This window comes from Spermophilus citellus, assembly GCF_964194105.1.
Source record: "Spermophilus citellus genome assembly, chromosome: 4".
Classification (NCBI taxonomy): Eukaryota; Metazoa; Chordata; class Mammalia; order Rodentia; family Sciuridae; genus Spermophilus; species Spermophilus citellus.
This window is the reverse complement of record NC_138185.1, coordinates 164,524,311-164,544,304: the sequence shown is the minus strand read 5'-3', so window position 1 is coordinate 164,544,304 and position 19,994 is coordinate 164,524,311. Positions and strand designations below refer to the sequence as shown.

Sequence of the window (19,994 nt, the reverse complement as noted above, 5' to 3'; positions counted from 1 at the left end):
CCTTCACTTTGTAGATGAGATACTGGCAGCCAGTTAGGAGACATGCCACAGCCTGGGACACACAGCTAGTCAGTGGCAGAGCAGGGACTGAAACTCAGAGCTCCGGCCTTTCAGCCTAGCTTCCAGTTCCACCATATCCACAGCTGCTCTCAGAAGAAACTTCTTTCTATGTTCAAGTCCCAGATGTAGGAAGCTGAAATGCCTTCAAGCTTGGGGTCTGCCCCCCCCCCCTACTTACCCTGCCTCCCCCCCCCCCAGCTGAGACTCATTTTCAAACAGGACATCAACAGCCACTAAGGGAAGGAGTGGGAAAGAAGTGAGGTTTGTTTGCACAATTAACTCACTTGACTCCAGTAGACCTGTCTGTCTGGACAAATCTGACCCCAGTGAAGCCTGAATTAACAGGTGTGTCATTTCATTTTATGGCTGTGTGGTCCAGAGACTTTGCCCATCTCCTTGATGATGGGTAGAGGTATCTAGAGACACTTGACAAGGCACATTCCCCCTGCCTCTGTGCCCCAATTTTCCTTGCTATCAGTGGGTATAGGGAATATCAATCCTGGGATAAGAAGAAGGTAATGTTTTCCCAGAGAGTGAAAAACACTATGAAATCTTTAGAATAAAGTAAGTCGCTCACTACTTATTTTCTTGGGGAAGACACTGTCCTCCAAATCCCTCTCCTTCACCAATGCTGAAAGAGATTCCCTGCTCTATCACTTCCCCCCATCCTTCCCACACATACTTGCAGGAATCCCAAGCTTCCAGCTGCCTCCTGGCCAAGCCTCCGCCCCCTCATGCTGCCACTCTGATAGAAGTTTGGAGAATACAGGTTGATTATTAAAAGGGAGTGGGTGTGGCAGATTCTTGAGCCATGTCTGCAGGTTGCAGATCTGCAACATGTAGGTGCTGTTTCCATGGAACTCTGGGTACCTGATGGGCACCATGAGTCTTAGCTCCCTGGGGCAGAGATCTACCATTCTGCCCAAGAAGGAAAGAATTGGCTGGGCCCTCTTCATCAGGGGCTCTGGTCTTAGGAGGCATTAATTTGGGAGAGGGGCTAGAGTGTTGGATGAAGTATTGAATCTGAGAAGCCTCTGGTTACTTGAGCTGACCCTGGCTGAGGCTGGGACTCCCTAATCTGTTCCCCTTGTCTCAGAGCCTCCCAGGTCTGGGCACCTGCATCACCACTGTTCACAGCCTAAGGTGAGGACAGAGTTATTGAATCACTCTCTAAATACCTCCCCAGTGGGGCTGGGGATGTGGCTCAAGCGGTAGCGAGCTCGCCTGGCATGCGTGCGGCCCGGGTTCGATCCTCAGCACCACATACCAACAAAGATGTTGTGTCCACCAAGAACTAAAAAATAAATATTAAAAAAATTCTCTCTCTCTCTCTCACTCTCTCTTTAAAAATAAATAAATACCTCCCCAGATTCCCTTCCCCTTCTGTTGCCTATGGGAGACTAGAATGTGGATTGGACTGAGCTCAGGGGGTCCTCCCACCCCAGGAAGGAAGGACTGCTTGGGTAGTGGGGGCTGGAGGTATGCTTCCTAAGGCAGGCCCCAGGGGAAGAGGGTTTATAGAACCCAGCCAGCCCCAGGCAGTTCTATCCTGCCCACTCATTATTTATGCAGTACAGACAGAGCCTTTCCAAGCCCTCTCTCCTTAGCTGCCCCGCCAGGGCATCGACCGCTCTGCAGTGGCAAGCCTTGTTCCCAAGCTTACCCTGGCTGCTAATTAGCTGAGGTCCAGAGACTCCACCTCACAAATGGGAAACTGGGGCGCAGGGGGCCCTGCTGGGAAGCAAGAGGGAGTTAAGTGGATCATCAGGCCTCCCCCACTCCCAGACCCACCCAGGCTAGCTGTTGCTGACTCAAGGCTAAATCTGTGGTGTGTGTGTGTGTGTGGAGAGAGAAAGAGAGAGAGAGAGACAGAGACAGTCAATTCCAGAGTATGAAACAGAGGTTATGAACACAGGCCTGAGCCCTGAGGAGTGGGAGTCTTTTACCAGTGGCAGCTCCAGAGGAAGGAAGTGAAAATCTTCTCTAAGGGGGTTAGAGGGCTAGACTTGGAGTTGTATTTGTGGGTCACATGCATTGTTCTGATTTAGACTGGATGTTTTTTAGGGTGGCTGTGGGGTTCACTGATGAGATTCTCTGGGTACCCCAAACATATCACTGTGGTTAAATTGGGAGTCTACCCTGGATGCTTCTCAGCCCCCAAATCAACTGTGGGTCCAGGTCCCTACTGAAACTATAGTGGTAAGGGGGCCCAGGGGACATGAGCTGGGGGTCCCAGACACCTAGCATTTACTGGATGCAATCAGGTGAAAATGCCTGGCCAGAAAAGTCTTGGCTGACAAGACTCAGAGGCAATACCTGGGACAGCAGCCAGACCCAGTGGAGAGGAGTGTCTGCCGCCTGGAGCAGCTGAGGCAGAAGAGGGGAGGGGACATTCTGCTAATGGCACTTGCATCTCAAGAAGACTTCCCACCCCCACTCAAGAGCCCAGGCAGAGACAGGCTGTTCCCCACCCTCAGCGGCTACAGCTCAAGCAGTTCAACCCTGGAAGCCCCTCATACAATCTTCGTGCTGCTGCAAATCTCCATTAAGAGCATGAGAGGTAAGAATTTTGGAGGAACTCAAGGAGTGTGTATTACATTAAATCTCAGAAATCTGTCAAAAGTAATAAAAATACATAAAACCGGGTATGGAAAATATGAAATGCTGTCCACAGCTTCATTTGTTCTGCAGTTTTATAGGAATATTAAATTATTCATCAGAATTGAACATCAGAATATGATCTGTGATCCTAAGAACATTTGAGGCCCCTCTGCTCGGGATAGACTCTTGGTATAAGATGGGGAAAGGGTATATAGATGCACCCCTAGTTTCCTGGAAGGGTCACAACCTCCAGGGAAGGGCTGTGACAGGGTCTAAAGTTCTCTAGGCCATACAAGTAGCAAATCTCAGAACCAAAGTTGGCTTGAGGATAAAAACTGTGCAGAAGATGGCCCATGGCACCTGAGGCCAGTTTTGGGAGCTTCCTGCAAGCCCAGAGCTATAAGATTCCCCTTGTCCCAATACCAAAACCTCCCAGGCCATTTGTTAGTGGAAAGTGGCTATTGACTTCTGGGGAGTCCTCTCTGAGGGAGGATGAGGAAGCTGGTGCTGAAGGATGGGGCTGGGTCTGCTGTGGATTTCTCCATCCACCACCACTTCCAAAGGATCAGTCCTTTGAGCAGAACCAATGTATCCCCGCCCCCCCCCCCCCCATCCAGGTGGGGATGGCACAGACTTTTCCAGGCCCTGCTCTCTCTCTCCTGGCCGAAGTCAGAAGCTGGCTCAATAGTGTTCCACCTCTAGCCAGCTCCTCTAGACCTGGGTGTGGAAAACGAGTTGACAGTAAAGGTCCGGAAAGATGTCTTGTGGCTGAAGATGGGGCTTCTCCTTTGGAGGCAGAGTCTGGCCCAACTTGACCTGCTACAGCCCTGATCTCAGCCCACACCCAGGCTCCCCACTCGGGACTCAGTTTATTCCACAGAGAATCCACTACCTCCCCCAGGCGGGTGGTCCCACTCCAGCTCTAGCAGCTAAGATCCACATCTTTCATGGGGAGCCAGTGCAGAGTGAAACGGAGTGAGATCAAGGTCACAGAGGAAGGCAGAGGCGGAACAGTGACTGGAAGTGATGGGAGGTGTCCTGAGACCGGGAGCTCCCTTCCCGGAGGTCCTCTGGGGGCTCTGGGGACGCACTCACCTCCGGGACCACTTGGCTGACGGCCTCCCGAAGGGCCGCTTCCACAGCACCCCGTAGAGCTGCACTTTGGTACTGATGTCCAGCGCGTCGGAGTCGGCCTGCTCTAGGGACGGCGAGGGCGACACGGAGTTGGACTTGGACGTGAACATCCTGCCTCAGCCGGGCTGACCCCGGCCGGGCCCACGCTCTCCCCGGGGGCCAACAGGGACCGGGTGGACGGTGGGAGGCAATGGGGGTAGCGTTCGCAGACGACTCGGGGCACCGTCGGGGCGCGTCCCACCGAGCGGAGATGCCGAGCAGGCCCGGGCTGGAGCTGCTGCATTAAAGCGCGCGGGGCACCGAGCTCGGTGATGAGGGCCGCGGGGCTGGCAGCCGGCGGCTGGGACTAAGGCTCGGGATTGCCGCGGGCCTGGCGGGAACTCCGCGGGGAGGGCAGCTCAGACGCGCGCCCGCAGCATCTCCCCCTCCCTCGGTGACAGCCCTAATTCTGGTGTCCTCGATTGGCTGAGAGTGGCAGGTGAGCCAGCTGGAGGCCGACCTCGAGCACCAATCAGGGCGGGCGCCGGCTGGAGGGCCCTGCTCCCGGAGTCCGGAAGGTCCCGGCGGGTTGTGCGGCAGAGGATTTGGCTACAGAACCTCCCCGCCCCCACCCCGGGCGCCCAGCATTCCTCCAGTTCCCTCTGGCGTGCAGCACCTGCATCGAATCACGGGACAAGTCGCTTTGGGATGGGCGGGAGTCACTCTGCAGAGACCTACTCCCCAGTGGGCAGAGGAGAGGAAGGATCTCGGGCGTGGAGTCAAAGAACTGGGTTTGAGATTACAACTCAGACTTTGGATAGTACTGTAAACTGCAGGAGCCTTGATTTTTTTTCACCTGTATAGCGGTACCTTTTGGGGCAGACCGGTGACCAGGTAAGACTTCGATAAGTGCCTAGGTGCTCGCCCCAAGAGGAAGCTCCATCAAGATTTGGTCTCTGCCCGGCCTCTCTTGTGGATTTCGCTTTGCACCGCCGCGGTCGCCTCTCTCAGATCGGATTTCTTCTCCTGGAACTTGGTTGCCTGTGTCGGCATTTGGCACTCAATGCTAATCTCAAACTGTCAGTGCAGTTTGTGATTTATCTGCGCGCCTGGCCAATACTCCCTAGGGATGCGTGTTCCATTCATTTCGGCTTTCCTTGGGGTAGGTATTTAGTGACTGTCTCACTTTCTGGCCAGGCAGACAACTGCCCAGTCCCTGGGGAACGCCTTCCTCCCAGCGGGTGTTCGGAAAGGCTGGGTTAGCACTGCGACTGACTCTTCAAATGCACGGAGTTTGCGCAGTAAGACGCAGCTCCCAGACCGCACAGTCTATCTTCCCCAGGCTGAGAAGCTGGCCACAAGTCACCGTTCACTTGTGCCCTTGGGGAATCACTTTCCCTGCTCAAGGTCTCTGATTCCTCATATGTGAGATAAAGATTGTAACAGAAACTTGGAAATGGGTAGCCTGAAGGCCAAATTAATTTACAGCTGGACATATTAACTTGCCCCAAGTTAAAAAAAAAAAAAAAAAGAGGTATACTTAATATATTGTAAAATGAACAGATCTTAACTACTCATTTGGTGAATGTATACACCAAATAATGTATACACCACATACATCATGTAACCACTCACCAAAGCAAAACACAGAACATTTCCCTCATGCTAGAAAGTTCCCTCTTGCCCCTTTCTAGTCAATTCCTCAGCACCATCACTACAATCACTTATCACTCTTATCATCATTTTCACATCATCTTAACATTTTTGACCTGAATGCCTAAAGGGGTACTCTCCAGAGACCCTGTAATCCCCTATTGTCTTACCTGCCTGGCTCCTCCCTGTATTTGAGTTTGTGACCCATTTAATATCTGGAAATGTTCCCACATTAGAAGTCTTACTTTTCTAAGATGGCTACTAAAGGCTTTGCCTTAGGCCTGGTGCAGTGGTTCATGCCTGTAATCCCAGCAACTAGGGAGGCTGAGGCAAGAGGATCACAAGTCTGTGGCCAGCCTCAGCATCTTAGTGAGGCCCTAAGGAATTTAGCAAGAACCTATCTCCAAATAGAAAATAAAAGAATGTAACTCAATGGTAAATTGTCCCTGGGTTCAAGTCCCAATATCAACAAACAATCAAAACTTGCCTGTGTGTGCAGTTCACTGGTCAGGGCAGAGACAGGACTTTGAATTATAGATGATACATGCAAGGAAGAAGCATGCAGAGACATGTGACTTGTTTTGGGTGTCCACTGTGGCTGTAGTGGTGGTCATGGGGAGGTGAGTTCCTGGTAGCACACAACAGTTGCATGAGAGTTCTGTGGCATTAAGCTTCCTTCTCACACACTGTACAGAAGGGTTTTGAGTATTGTTTTGGAAGCTTTGCCTGTCTCTTTGGCCCTCCTCATATTCTTTTAGTAAATTCATCCCTTCTCAAGTTTTGATCACTTGTGGTGAGTTTGTGAGCCATCACTAGGAGATAAAGTCAGGATACCAGGAGTCATTTTGAGACGTCCTTTGAGGAGATGAGTAGTGTGAGCCCAGATGACCCTAGGAAGGGCTTAGTTTCTTCAGTGGAAGAAATGGACCCCAGGTTTTTTCAATAGCGGAGAGAAATCGATCTTTGCTCATTCCTTTGCAAATAAGACATTTGGACATGATGTAACTAACAGTGGCAAAGACTGTGTGGAAATACCACTGGGAGACAAATAACATGAATTTGATCAATCACTAGATACTTGAGTGACTTCTGTCCCCCTCAACTAACAGCCCAAGTCATGCCAGGTCAGCTGTGGAAGAAGATGTTTCTGCTTTTGCTGTGTCCTCTGCCCAGAAGTGCCGAATGCTTGGCCAAGAATTCTGGGGAGAACAAAACAAGTCAGAGGCAAGTTCAGGGCCCCAGGTCAAGTGGGTCAGGGATGCCCAATCTTACCAGTGAGACCAGTCCAGAAATGCAGGTTCCCTTAAAGTGCCCCCCTCCTCTGCTGAGGTGCAGAGTTGATGTTCTCTGTGGGCTGTTTATGATTTACCTATTTTATCTAATTTTGACAATAGGCCAGGAGGTACACATTATTTTTAATTTCCCAGATGAGAATCAAGTTTTTAAAAGTTGTCTACTTGAGGTCACACAGCTGATCATTTCCTAGAATGTGATAGGCTCACAAATCCATGTGGAATGAGGAAAACTGGCAGAATCAAACACCTTGATTTGATTTAAATCCCAAGCCCAGACCCTTCCTGCAGCAGTATAGGGCCATGTGAATTAAAGTTTGGACTGGAAAAATTCTAGATCCCTTTCAGTCTTTTTTTTTTTCCTTTTCCAGTACTTTATCGTCAACTCACCTAAGAATCAATGTTCCTGTAGAGCCAAAAAGACAATTCTTCTTGCACTGTAAAATTCTAGCCTTGAAGCTAAGGGACTCCCGACAGTGAATGTACACTTGCATAATGTGACTACTGTCTGGGGTTCAGCTCTCTGATCTTATACTTTATTTAAAAAAAAAATTGTAGTTGTAGATGGAAAAATGCCTTTATTTTATTTGAATATGGTGCTAAGGATCGAACCCAGTGCCTCACACATACTAGGCAAGCACTCTGCCACTGAGCTACAGCCTCAGCCCTGATCTTATACTTTAGCTACAGTGAGCCAGATACAGGCTCACTCAAGCCAGGAATGGGCAGCAGAACATTCCCCGTCAGGAATGTTGATAGGGTCTCCCTGGAATCACATCCTGACTGGGCTACCAAAGTTCCCAGAACCCTGGGCGAACAAAAATGGCTCTTCCATAGCACCACTTCCACTGCTCCTCCCCCATCGGTCCTTGACCCCACCCTCAGGTATGCAGGCTACGGTTTTTCTACTTGTTTCCAGGCTGGTGCCAAGTGAAGGACCCAGGAATGCTGCTACTCTGGCTTCTCTAAGGTGTCCCAGCACCAGTGTCAATTTGATGACTGAGCTGGGCCCAAGCTTTCCTATAGGACCAAGTAGCAGAAATGGGAGATCTGGGCACCAGGCTGGGCCCTGGAGCAGCATCAGGTGTCCTTTACAGAACCTCTTTCTTCCTTCTGAGGTAGGTGGGCTCTTAGGGAGAGAGGAAAAGAAACCTTTAGTAGATGGCAACAAGATGACCAGTCATGCTTGTCCTTCTAGTTAGGTGAACATAGCATATGTTTGGAATGGATCAACTAGAATAAAAACATAATTAATTTAAGTGTCACCAGATTCAAAGACTTATACAGTGTGCCCACAACTGATATATGGATAGACAGCTTAACAAGAGGAACATTCTGAACCTCAATTATCAAATCAATGTCACACAACTTGATTTTTCAGAGAAGCTTGCTGAGAACCTGCACATTTCTTCCCAGAAAAATCACATATATAGTCAATTGAGGGCACCTCACTCATCTCTCTTCTCTGAGAGGACATGTACTTATTGGGTACAATACACCTTTGCTGTCCTTAAATAAATCTTCGCTTGTGCCTTACTTCTGATGCATCCTAGAACTTCGAATGGCAAAAATCCAGAATGAACCTGGGCCAGGATGAGGTCCTATTCTTTTCTTTGGAGGGAACTCCCTGGATCCCTGTCTGGTGACATTAGGACCCCAATTTCCTCACTCGGATTCCCATTCTAGAGTCCATGATAAAGTCATGGTACTGATTTCAGCTGTAACTACACCCTTCTCTTGGTGCTGTGGATCTTTGCTGATTCTTCTGTTCTAGCCCATGTCTATCCTCCTGGTTTGGAGTTTTTCTGTGTGTTTGCTTCTCTTCATAGTCAAGGAGACTGTGAACTCCTTGAGGATCGGGAGTGGGGTGGAACATGTAGTACCTCACTGAACTGATTCTCTTTGCTTGGTCTCTGGCCAGGGGTTGCAGTTTCCTGTTCTACTTTGCTTACCAAATGAATTCTGACCTCTCAGACTCTGACTTCCCTATAGAATAGAACCTATGGGGTGCCTGAGAAAGGATGTAAAAGCAATCTTGTGTGTGTTGCTGGGGATCAAACCCATGGCCTCGTGTGTGGCAGGCAAGTGCTCTACCAGAGGAACATCCCAGCCTCTGAAAGCAATTTTTTGGTGGCAGACTCTACTTTTGGCATTAAGTCAGGTTGGACACCAGGCTGTAACAATAGCCTTGTGCACTAAGGATAATACTGTAGCTCTCTGGCCTGTTTCTCTCACCCCACGTCTTCCTCAGCTCCCAACTTCATGCTCAGCTTTCACCTGGACTCTGCAGCAGCCTTTCCAAATGACTGTCCCTACCCTCAAAGAATCCAGGCTTACGTATCTCTCATAGGATCTTTTCCATGCTCAAAGTGACCATGTGTCTGTTTCGAGCTCTCTGCTGGAGCTCCCATGCCACGACTGCAGTTCCTGACTCCCTTTGGCTGGAAGTTCCTTCCTGGTCAGCTCCCCCTTCTCATCTGTTCTCCTCAACACTCCCACCAGCCACACTGCTTCTGACATTCTGAGAGGCTGGCAAGCTCTTTTGTATGCTTTTCACTTGTCCTTTCCTTGGTCTTGAGTGCTTCTCTTCTTCCCCAAATTCTACTTCAAGACTCAGCTTAAATGATCGTTTGCGATTCCTTTTCTGATCACTCCCTCCTCTCCTGGCAAGGATTAAAACACCTTTTTGTTGAATCCTATTCCTACTTTGATTGGACTTTGTAAGATCAGGATTGGTCTTAGGCTCCTTTGCCTGTGCAAGTCCTGGCTGCTCCCAGGAGAATCTGAGAGGGAGGTAAGGGAGGGACAGGGAGCCACACACACAGGGGCACAGCCAACAGGCCAAAGTGCTAAGGAGGTTGGGTTGGGGAGGGGCTTGGATGGGCATTTGAGGACCAGCAGCACTGTCTCTGGGTGAGCAGGATCAAGCAGGCCCCCACAGGAAGTCTCACCTCCTCATGGGGAAGCACACTTGAAGCCACACTGGCAGTCCCTCTTCAAGATTTCTCTAACTCCTTTGCACTAGAATGCAGATTCTGTTCTCACCAGCAGGGGTCATATCTCCCTAGGCCTCTGCCCTCTCACTGCCCAGTAATTGCTCACACCCAAGGTTGCCAATGCAGACTGTTTCTGGGGGTGGCCCGAATGTCTTGCTGCTCTGCCACCCACTTACAGCACTAGCATGGGCTCTTGGCACCCAAGGGCATCGCCAGGGGCAACACACTGCTCAGAAACAATGGAAGTGCTCCCTCTCAAGGATGATGTGTGGATTAAAATGTACACATTAATTTGGATTCTATGAGCAAGTATAATATTTTATTTGGATTAAGGGGTGGATGTGTTGAGTCTGGCCAGTAAACCCATAAGCTGTGTATTGTTACAATCTCACACTCTCTCCCAGACTAGCTGAGGGAGAGCCAGAGTGTTCGTCTTTCATCTAAAACTGGAACACTAGCAACTCAGGGAACCAAATGCCAGAAGCTGGGCCCCAGTGTTAGCTTCATCTATACTGAATGTAAAGACCACAGGCACGTTACTTTGAAACCCCCTTTGGGCTTCGTGTATCAAAAAGGAAGCCTTTGAACTCTCAGCATATTAATTTGGAATTTTTTACCCAGGGGCCAACAGCAAGTTCTTTTTTGGGTTTTCAAAGTTCTGAGCAAAGGCAAAGGCAGAGACAGAGATGAGAATAAGATGGGTTCTCCTCTAGCTCCTGTCCTTTGCACCTAGCCCAGGGGAAGACCTGAAATCAGGAAGTCAGGGGCTACAGAGACAGAAGGAAACACCAGGTGTGGGAGGGAGGCCTTGGTGAGACAGTAGTAGAAGCCTGTGCATGCAGAAGGTGGTGGGTGGAAACACTTCTGTTCCAGGTCATGATCCCTTAAGTAAACCAGGGAGCAGAGGCAAAGGAGTGTTGGAGGGGGAGAAGGAACAGACCAAAGGCAGAGCAGACGGCCTGCCAGGAGGAGTAGGTCCTCTACACAGAATTGTGACATAGGTGCCCAGCAGTGGAATCTTTGGGCCCCGGCCAGTAAGTAGGGGAGATAAGCAGAGATGAGGAGAGGAAAAGTTATAGTCACTGAGTGCAAGGACCTAGAAACTACTGACTGCCACATTCACAAGTCACCTGCATGGTGACAGGAACTCAGGCCAACCAGAGAAGGGACACCAGTTGGAGTGAAAGCATGAAGTATAAAGACCCTAGCTAGGCCCATTGATCTGTAGTTTTTTAAATTAGATCTTCTAAGGGACTAACGCTTCTCCATACCTGCCTCACACCTCCCCTTTCAGCCAGAATGACTTCTACGCAGAGCTCATGCTCTTGTGTTGCCAGCAGGCCTCTGCCCAGAACATTCTCCTGCCCAGGGGATCTTCCCCAACTCTCCCCTAGCTCACTCTGCCCTGCCTCCAGATTCAGCTCAGGTACCACCACTTTTTGGAGGCCTCCCAGAGCCCCATTCTGGGTTGCTGGCTTCATGTGTCCTCCTAGCCCCCGTGGTCTTGCTTTCTTGTGACAACCTCACTACTGGTAATTGTGTTTTCCTGTTTGAAACCCTCGATGGAACACAAACTATTCAAGGGTATGAACTGACTCTTGCTCCCTCAAAGTGCTTGGTTCATAGGATGCTGCCGCTGAATGAGGTGGTAAGTAAAGGAACAGTCAACCTGCTTCTGGTCCTGCCCTCTGTGGGACACAGGATCACTGCGTCCCTTGAAGAATCTGGTTATTGAGCTGGGCCCCCAAGAGCATCCCAGGTACAGGCCAACAATCCAGTTTGTCTTCCTCAAATGGTCTCTCATCCCCCTTTCCGCTGGGCTCCCTCATCTGACAGCTCCTGAATTTGTCAGGACCCCTCCATAAGCATGGCAACAGAGTGAGGCACACACTTTGACTCTCATTGCAAGACCCAGATCATAAAACTGGGCAATGACTAGCACTGCAATGGGGATCAGTAGCCAAGCTGGGAATGGGACCTACATTTCCCCATCCCCGAGTCAGTCATACACCACCTTCCTAAGGTTAGTACTGGATTAGTAACGTGAACCCTGGTAATATCCTTCTGATTCCCTTTTTCATTGCTAACTCCTCAAGTGTGAGGCAAAACTGGAGCAACACGTAAGGTCACAGCTGGTTCTCCCAGGGATCACGCCTGCAGTTCCTGGTGATGGTGGGGTGTTGTAAATGAAAAGAAAAGCACCCCCCTATCCAGCAAGACCAATTCATTGAACAAGTACATGATAACCTACCTGCCTGGACCTTGATTTCTAGTGGGCAAAAGGGACAAAGTAAAGACATGTATCATAAAGCACATTAGAAGACGATTGATTTGCCAGGCATTGTGGTGCATACCTGTAATCCCAGCAACTCAGGAGACTGAAGAGGGAGGACCACAAGTTCAAAGTCAGCCTCAGCAACTTTGCAAGGCCCTAAGCAACTTAGTAAGACCCTTTCTCAAAATAAAAAAGGCTGGGGGTGTGTGTGGCTCAGTGGTTCAGTGGTTAAGCACCCCTGGGTTCAATCCCTGGTACTAGGAATCAAAAAAAAAAAAAAAAAAAAAGGTGAGGAACATGGGATGGTGTAGGTTACAGTATTTACTAAGAGGTCACAGTAGGCTAAGAGAAGGGGACACTGCATCAAGAAGGTGAGGAGGCTGGGGAAAAGCATTCCAGACACAGGGACAATATAGACAAAAGCTGCTTATTTCTAATTTATTACTATAAAAACTACACCATAGGATGCAGTTCTAGCTTTTAGGATTAAAAACAACACAAACCTAAGGATGGCTGGCTATTTTGGCTATGCAAACCCTTCCTTGCTGCCGCCCCTCCCGCCAACACACTTTCATTTCAGGACAGCAGTGTGAAAGGGGCATAATGCTGACTTCCTAAGAATTTCAAACTCACTGCTCAAGGCAGAGGAGGGACAGAGCACTTCACCTGCTGACTCCTGTAGAGATGACAGGAGTCGTAAACAGCATGTCTTCTTTGCTGGTTTTCCTCATGAGGAGAGGTTTTTGAGAAACATGGAACACTCTGGGCACAATCTCTGTAACTAGCACAGCACACACATTTTGAGATGTGTATATATATATATATATATATATATATATATATATATATATATATATTGTGTATATATTATATATATACACACATATATACCAGCACAAAATGCACCAGTAATAACTAATGAAATCTAATGACACACAAATAATACATTTCAATGATACACTTCATGTGTTCTTGCTTCTCTTTTCTGGGAGTAGAGAGCTATCTTCATAAATCACATTTGCTAACAATGGCAGAAGGCAAAACACTGCATCAGTGAAGCTGTGCCTTTTGGAGCAGGTGGTATACTGCGTCCCTACCCACCTCCCACCTTGCCTAGAGGATGTGCATACAGTAGATAGATCTTTCCACTGTCCTTCATAGCTTTTCATTACTTTTTTGATGTTCAAATCAAGCCTAGCTGTCAAACAGAAACGCTGTTGTCAGGTAAGTAAGGAGCCATTCACATAAGGTATGCACTAATAAAAATTTAATATCATAAACAAACCAGAAAACAGCATTTTTTTTAAAAACCATTCACAATTAAAATGGAAAGAGACAAAATTATAAGGCAGCCATCCATGGAATGATTTCATGTGTACAAAGGATCCAGAAAAAGGGATATTTAAAATCTCTGTTTAGGCCACCGAACCAGGGGAACTGCAGTGTTATCCCATGAGACTTCCAGCTTGCAGAAGATGCCACCAGACAAAAATCAAAGCCAATCTCCCTGTGTTAAGCAACTGTGTTAGGCTAAGCATATCTAGAGAATTCCTAAGTGGTTGGCTAGTCTTTTCCCAAAAGTCACAAGTCTTTTTCAGAGCTCCTGAGGTGATTCTGAGATATCTCAGGTACAAAGAGGTTACATCATTGGTTTTAATTTCATAGCATCTCCAAGAGCACTCTTAGGGAGATGTGGACCATTCTGTACTGAAAAAATTTTCTGATGCAAGGAAGGGTCCCTTGTAGAGCAACTACCAAGGGCTCTCATCTTACTTTGCAGCAGTTTGAGATGGATGTGATTATTATTCTTAGTCTCCCAAAGGGCTCAGGGACCAAGAGGCAGGAGCGTTCTGCCACAGTGGGGGCTTGTGCTATTAACATACAGTTCCCATGTTCAAGTACCTAGCTACCAAGTGTCAGGGGCTTAATAAACAATGCTGGTGTGTCCTCCTAGTTCTATTGAAAAAGAGGAAAACCAGGCAGTGACACTTAGAAATAGGCTGGTTAAAAAAAAAAAAAACCACAATTACACTTTCTCCTTTCTACAAGAAATGACACCTCAAAACAGCCATTCCCTTTCTTTTCTCTAATGATTCAAAATACTAGAACAGGCTAACTTGGCTGTTTTGAATTGGGGGGGGGGAGTGAAGGGTGAGGAGAGAATACACAGCCTCTATAGGTAGTACTGCTTCCAACTTCCTATGTTCCAGTGCAGAACCTCTGCCTTAAAAAAAAAAAAAAAAAATCTGACAACAGAATTCACAGGAAAACCGATTCAAACCTGGCACATCACTGCTTTGGTGATATTGGAATTGAGCAAGTAACTGGAGGCCAAGTGAGGGGGATTAGTGTTTTTCAACCTAATTTGCCACTTAAGAGAGCACTTGGAATCTGAAGAAAGTCTATTCCTACTAAGGAAAGGGACTCAAATTGCATTAAGATTGACTTTGGTTACGAGGAAGGATGGACTATGCTTTTCATCATCAATTGCATCTCTTTGGTTGCCAATAATTCCATTTGTAATCATGGCAGCAGCTTAAGTATCGCCAATGTTTTCAAATGTGTTAAAGCATTAAGGCATCCACATCTAAGGAGGCAGTTTTAAACAGGAGGAAAAGGGGACTGAAATGTGGTGAAAAGTGAGCACTGAGATGGCCTCTCCTGGGACCCTGCCTACCACAGGAGCAAGCTCTTCCTCCAGTGAAGGAAGCCTCTGCAATGCTTCTTGGTTCTCTGCTGCCTGAAGATGCATTTGAGCCCTATAAATTCATATGGCTATTTTTGCCTGTTGCCCAGGAGAGAAATGAGTAGTTCCTGAGGCAGCAGCTTTAGGATCTGGGAAAGCTCACGGCTTCTGAGAGCTTGTTAATGTAGAGATCCAGAGGGGAAGGCAAATCTGGAAGTTCAATGGTTCAACCCTTGCCATAGTTCAAGACCCTATCCAGCAAGATAGTCTAGCCAAACTTTCAAGCATGAAGGCAAGGCACTGCTGAAAGGCTTTGGCCAGCAGAACAAATTTCGGACCATTGCACACAATATGATAGGAATCATTTCCATCCAAATCAGACACAGGAATCTACTATTTATGTGATCTCTAATTTTCTAGAGAAAATCACAGCAGCCATACTTTGGAAGGACCAGATGAGACCCTGGGCCTTTCCCAAGCCAGCTGCTATCATATCTCATTGGGAAAGTCCTCCAGCCCTTCCCTAGTCTACCCGCTCCCAGATTTTAACACTGTATGCAATGGCTGCCAGCCACTACACAAAACCCTATCCTACATAGGCTACTTTCTTCACTGAAGCCAGCAGAGGGCTCACAAGTTTAATTCCATGGCTGCTGACTCAGTGACAAATCTAGGAAAGAAATAAAAAAGAAAGAAAGAAAGAAAGAAAGAAAGAAAGAAAGAAAGAAAGAGAGAGAGAGAAAAAAGATCACAGGCATGCTGGCTTATGTGTCATATAAAACATTTTTACAAAATGATTAAATACCCTGCCCTGAAGAAACTAGTCTTGGTTCCATCTTAATGTAATATTTTGAAATGGTACAGAAAATCAAAATAAATTAATAATACAGTATTATACACTCATTTGACAAAACGGTTTATGCAGATTTTGGCAAATATGGAAAATAACCTTAGTTTGTTAAACACTTTGCGTCATTTCAGTTGTTTAAATTATCAGAATATTAGTGATTGTGTCAATTCACATAAGGAAGTGCTATTTTGAGGTTTAACAAAGCTGCATTTGACACAAAGGTAACATCTTTGAAGGGAATTAAAAATAGAGACAATATTATCTTCATCATCACAGTTCAAGAAGTGGTTGTCCTGATGAGAATTCATTTCACACAAGTATTAACATCGCCACCAGCAGTAAGCAGCAAACTGTGGGGAGGAGGGTCTGGAGGAAAAAGTTAGGAGAAAAGCACGGGAAAGATGAAGACACAAGAGACATGATTTCAATAAGCTTTAAACCAACAGGCAGACACTTCCCACTCATGAGTCAGCTAGACTTTCTTCACGCTACAGGTGCTTATGTGAACAGACAGACCGCTCTCCACGCTGGATAAAGGCTTAGCCAGAGGGACTGCTGACCTGCTAAAAGAAATACTTAAAGAAAGAAAGAAAGGACAACACAGATTTTGGTAGTCTTACTTTTCAAAAGTTCACTACAAAGATGTCAACAATTATTCAAATTCACTTAAAATGTAGCATCTCTTAATTTCCAAAAATCCTTTGTGATCAGACTGTTCTTGAAGGACAGGCTATGCCTGAACTTACTAGAACTTCACCTCTCTATAGGAATGTGCTGGAGACAGGTATTCTGCAAAAGAAACTTCAAAATGCTACAAAATCCCAGTCACCCTTAAAAAACTAGTCTCACCTCTGCAGCTCCACTGGATGGAATGGCAGGCTGTATTTAGAGGCACGTGCAAAGGAGGTGTTTAAGTCTTTCTAGAAGTACCCTCTCAAAGGATATCTCTTTCTAGGATAAGGTCAGCTTTCAATGTGTTTTGCCCTTACCTTCCTTACTCTAATCTCAAATTAACTACAATCACCTTTAGCATCTAAGACAGTGGGTGCTATGAGCTCCTATCAAGGCATGTGGCATAGATGCTAAAGCACCATTCGTACACGGTGAAAACCATGTGAAAAATCAAGGGGTAAAGTGGCAGAGCCTCTAACTAAGAGATTAAGCTTAATTACAGAACACTGTGTTCTCATAATTACTATTTCATTATGAGTATGAAGTTCTCCACTTTTCCTTAAAACTAAATTTCATCTTCCCTGAGAGTAGGGTTAAGAGAAACATCAAAACTCAATATGCCAAGGGCCCTTTAAAACACAACACAAGCCTATACCTAACCACAATGTGTTGTTCCTACTTTAAAAGCTTTTCCATTACTCCAGGATGGAATCTCACCTCCCTCCGGACTCTAGGAACACAGGTGGAGATGGGCAAGGCGAGACAAGAGACTGAGGAAGTGAGTAGCTGTCATGTTCCCGCTGATCTCACTGGATGGCAAATGGCTGCTGACTGAGGCTGGAACCTGAACATTTAATGCTGGTGTCCTATTGACAGGATGAGTGGGATGATGCAACCCAGAACCAAGGCTGCCACCTCCAGGCGGCTGAGGCCTCTCCCTCCAGTGGCATCAGGCTTGTGGCTATGCCCCATTCCGCCCACCTCAGGAAGGACGTGTACTGTGGCAACATAAAGAAATGTCCCAGCAGAGAAAAGCATGGCCACTCCGGTGGCATTGACCTCTGAAAGGGCTTCTTTACTGCTCTGTGAATTAAAACAGAGAGGCAAAATTAAGTAAAATTCAGAGTCAGAAAAACATCCCAATTAAAAAACATTCAAAATTCATGTCTGGTGCTCCTAGGACACTGGGAACATCTTGAGAGCAAAGTAACTCTATTTCATTTATAAGGAGCTTCCAAATAGGGTTTAGTAATAGTAAGATCAATGGTGTAAATAATAATAATAATAATAATTTTTTTTAGAGAGAGAATTTTTTAATATTTATTTTTTAGTTTTCGGTGGACACAACATCTTTATTTTATTTTTATGTGGTGCTGAGGATCGAACCCAGCGCTCTGTGCATGCAGGCGAGTGCACTACTGCTTGAGCCACATCCCCAGCCCAGTAAATAATTATTTTAAAAAATTTATTATAAATTCACATTTTATTTTTTTTTAAATATTTGTTTTTTTAGTTTTAGATGGACACAATATCTTTATTTTATATTTATGTGGTGCTGAGGATCAAACCCAGTGCCTCATGCATACAAGGCTAGTGTTCTACCACTGAGCCACAACCTCAGCCCGACAATTTATAATTATAAATATTTACAAGATACAAAGTAATGTTAGGATTTATGAGTACAACGTGGAAAACTTTTTTTTTAATATTTATTTTTCAGTTCTCGGCAGACACAACATCTTTGTTTGTATGTGGTGCTGAGGATCGAACCCGGGCCGCACGCACGCCAGGTAAGCGCGCTACCGCCTGAGCCACATCCCCAGCCCCAACAACGTGGAAAACTTAAATCAAGCTGATTATCATATCCATTACCTCAAATACTTTAAAAACTTTTTTTAAATATATTTTTTTTTTTAGTTGTAGACAGACACAATGCCTGTATTTTATTTATTTTTATGTGGTGCTGAGACTTGAAGCCAGTGCCTCACATATGCTAGGCAAGTGCTCTACCACTGAGCCACAATCTCAGCCCTCAAAAATACTTTTTTTTGCAATGAGAATACTTGAAATTTACTAGTGATTATGGAAGTATACTATTATTAGCTAAATTTACTATGAATGCTTTTCAAAACAAACATCAAGTGCTGATTACCAGGTTTTGCCTGCATTATTCTTGAGACAGAACCAACAAGAAGTTAATGTAGATATTAAGTTTCAGACATTTGTTCATTTTATTAATATTTTTATTATTATTATTATTTGTTCATTCTACTAATATTTAACAAGTATTCTCTGTGTTTCAGGCTCTGGGCCAGGTGTTTGAGATAAAGTGGCCATTAAGATGCAGGAGACACCTTCACCCAGCTTAGAATGGTCTCATTTACCTAACTTCATATAACTGATTTCAACCTTTTCTATGAAAGGACCTATAGGTTAAAAATGATTAATTAAAATTGTAAGAAAAGAACCTGCCACAAGATTCAGCATTTAACTCCATCCCTTCAGAATTATCAGTACCTTCTTATAAAAAGTTCAGAGCTTATATTGATCGATGAAGTGATAGTCATATTTTAGAAGGAACCATGTAGCCAGACACATCACATGCCTATAATCCCATCAGTTCAGAAGGCTGAGGCATGAATATCACAAGTTCAAGGCCAGTTTGGGCACTTAGTTAGACCTTCCCTCAAAATAAAAAAGAAAAAGAACTGGGGATGTAGCTTAATAGTAGAGTGTCCCTGGTCCAATTCCCAATTCCCAACCAATAATAATAACAATAGTAATTATAACAAATAAAATATAATTAAAGGAACTGTTCATAATTAAACCAATTGTTCATTGGCTAAAAAAATAAGGTTCTTCAGGTGAATGGAAAGAAGTTTTTTTTTTTTTTTTTTAAAGAGAGAGTGAGAGAGGAGAGAGAGAGAGAGAATTTTTAATATTTATTTTTTAGTTCTCGGCGGACACAACATCTTTGTTGGTATGTGGTGCTGAGGATCGAACCCGGGCCGCACGCATGCCAGGCGAGCGCGCTACTGCTTGAGCCACATCCCCAGCCCGGAAAGAAGTTTAATAATGACTCATTTGTTAGCAACTGAGATCAACAAACCCTTAATGAATAGAAACTTAACCATTTTTTAACCATCTCATTTTTCATGTTCCTTTTAATACAGGTTTTAATATATTAAATACAGAATCAATGACTTTCAGAGAGGGCATGGAGAAAAGCAGTTTCCCTGAACAAGTCCTGGCCCAGTTTAGTTCTGAGACTTTCACCTGTAGCCTGCCAGTTGACATTTGGGTGAAGCAGGGAGGATTGTTGCTAAGAACTGTAGCCCAACTAGAAAGAATTATGAGGCACAGAAAGGTGCAGCTTGGAAATGGAAGGGTGTCCAGACTCTGAGCTGACAAATGACATAGGTCACTGCAGGTCTGAATGAGAAAGGACTAGCTATTTACTATTGAGTGATCTGAGAATGGGAGTAGAAGAATCTGAGTGTTTGCTGACTATAGCCAACTTGCTCACCCTCTGCTCTTTTAAGGGCTGCCACATAGTTTGTCACACAATGATATGACAGAAATTATTTCCATCCAAACCAGACACAGCAATCTACTATTTGTTTGATCTCTGATTTTCCAAGAGAATCACAGCAGCCATACTTTGGAAGGACCAGATGAGACCCTAGGCCTCTCCAAAGCCAGCTGCTATCATATCTCATCGGGAGAGTCCCCCAGCCCTTCCCTACTCTACCCGCTCCCAGATTTTAACACTGTATGCAATGGCTGCCAGCCACTA

The 19,994-nt window shown here is 45.8% G+C and overlaps 2 protein-coding genes across 2 annotated transcripts in view; both read right to left on the bottom strand.

Annotated features, from left to right (window-relative positions):
• PLEKHD1 (pleckstrin homology and coiled-coil domain containing D1) overlaps nt 1–4,381 on the bottom strand; it is a 38,117-nt gene extending 33,736 nt beyond the window's left edge. Inside the window, exon 1 of the mRNA XM_081290043.1 lies at nt 3,757–4,381. Coding sequence (XP_081146169.1) covers nt 3,757–3,905 — 149 coding nt within the window. The 5' untranslated portion in view covers nt 3,906–4,381. The remainder of the gene's footprint in view (nt 1–3,756) is intronic.
• Nucleotides 4,382–15,828: 11,447 nt separating this feature from the next.
• Nucleotides 15,829–19,994, bottom strand: part of SLC39A9 (solute carrier family 39 member 9) — a 69,863-nt gene continuing 65,697 nt past the window's right edge. The window contains exon 7 of the mRNA XM_081290057.1: nt 15,829–17,281. Coding sequence (XP_081146183.1) covers nt 17,051–17,281 — 231 coding nt within the window. The 3' untranslated portion in view covers nt 15,829–17,050. The remainder of the gene's footprint in view (nt 17,282–19,994) is intronic.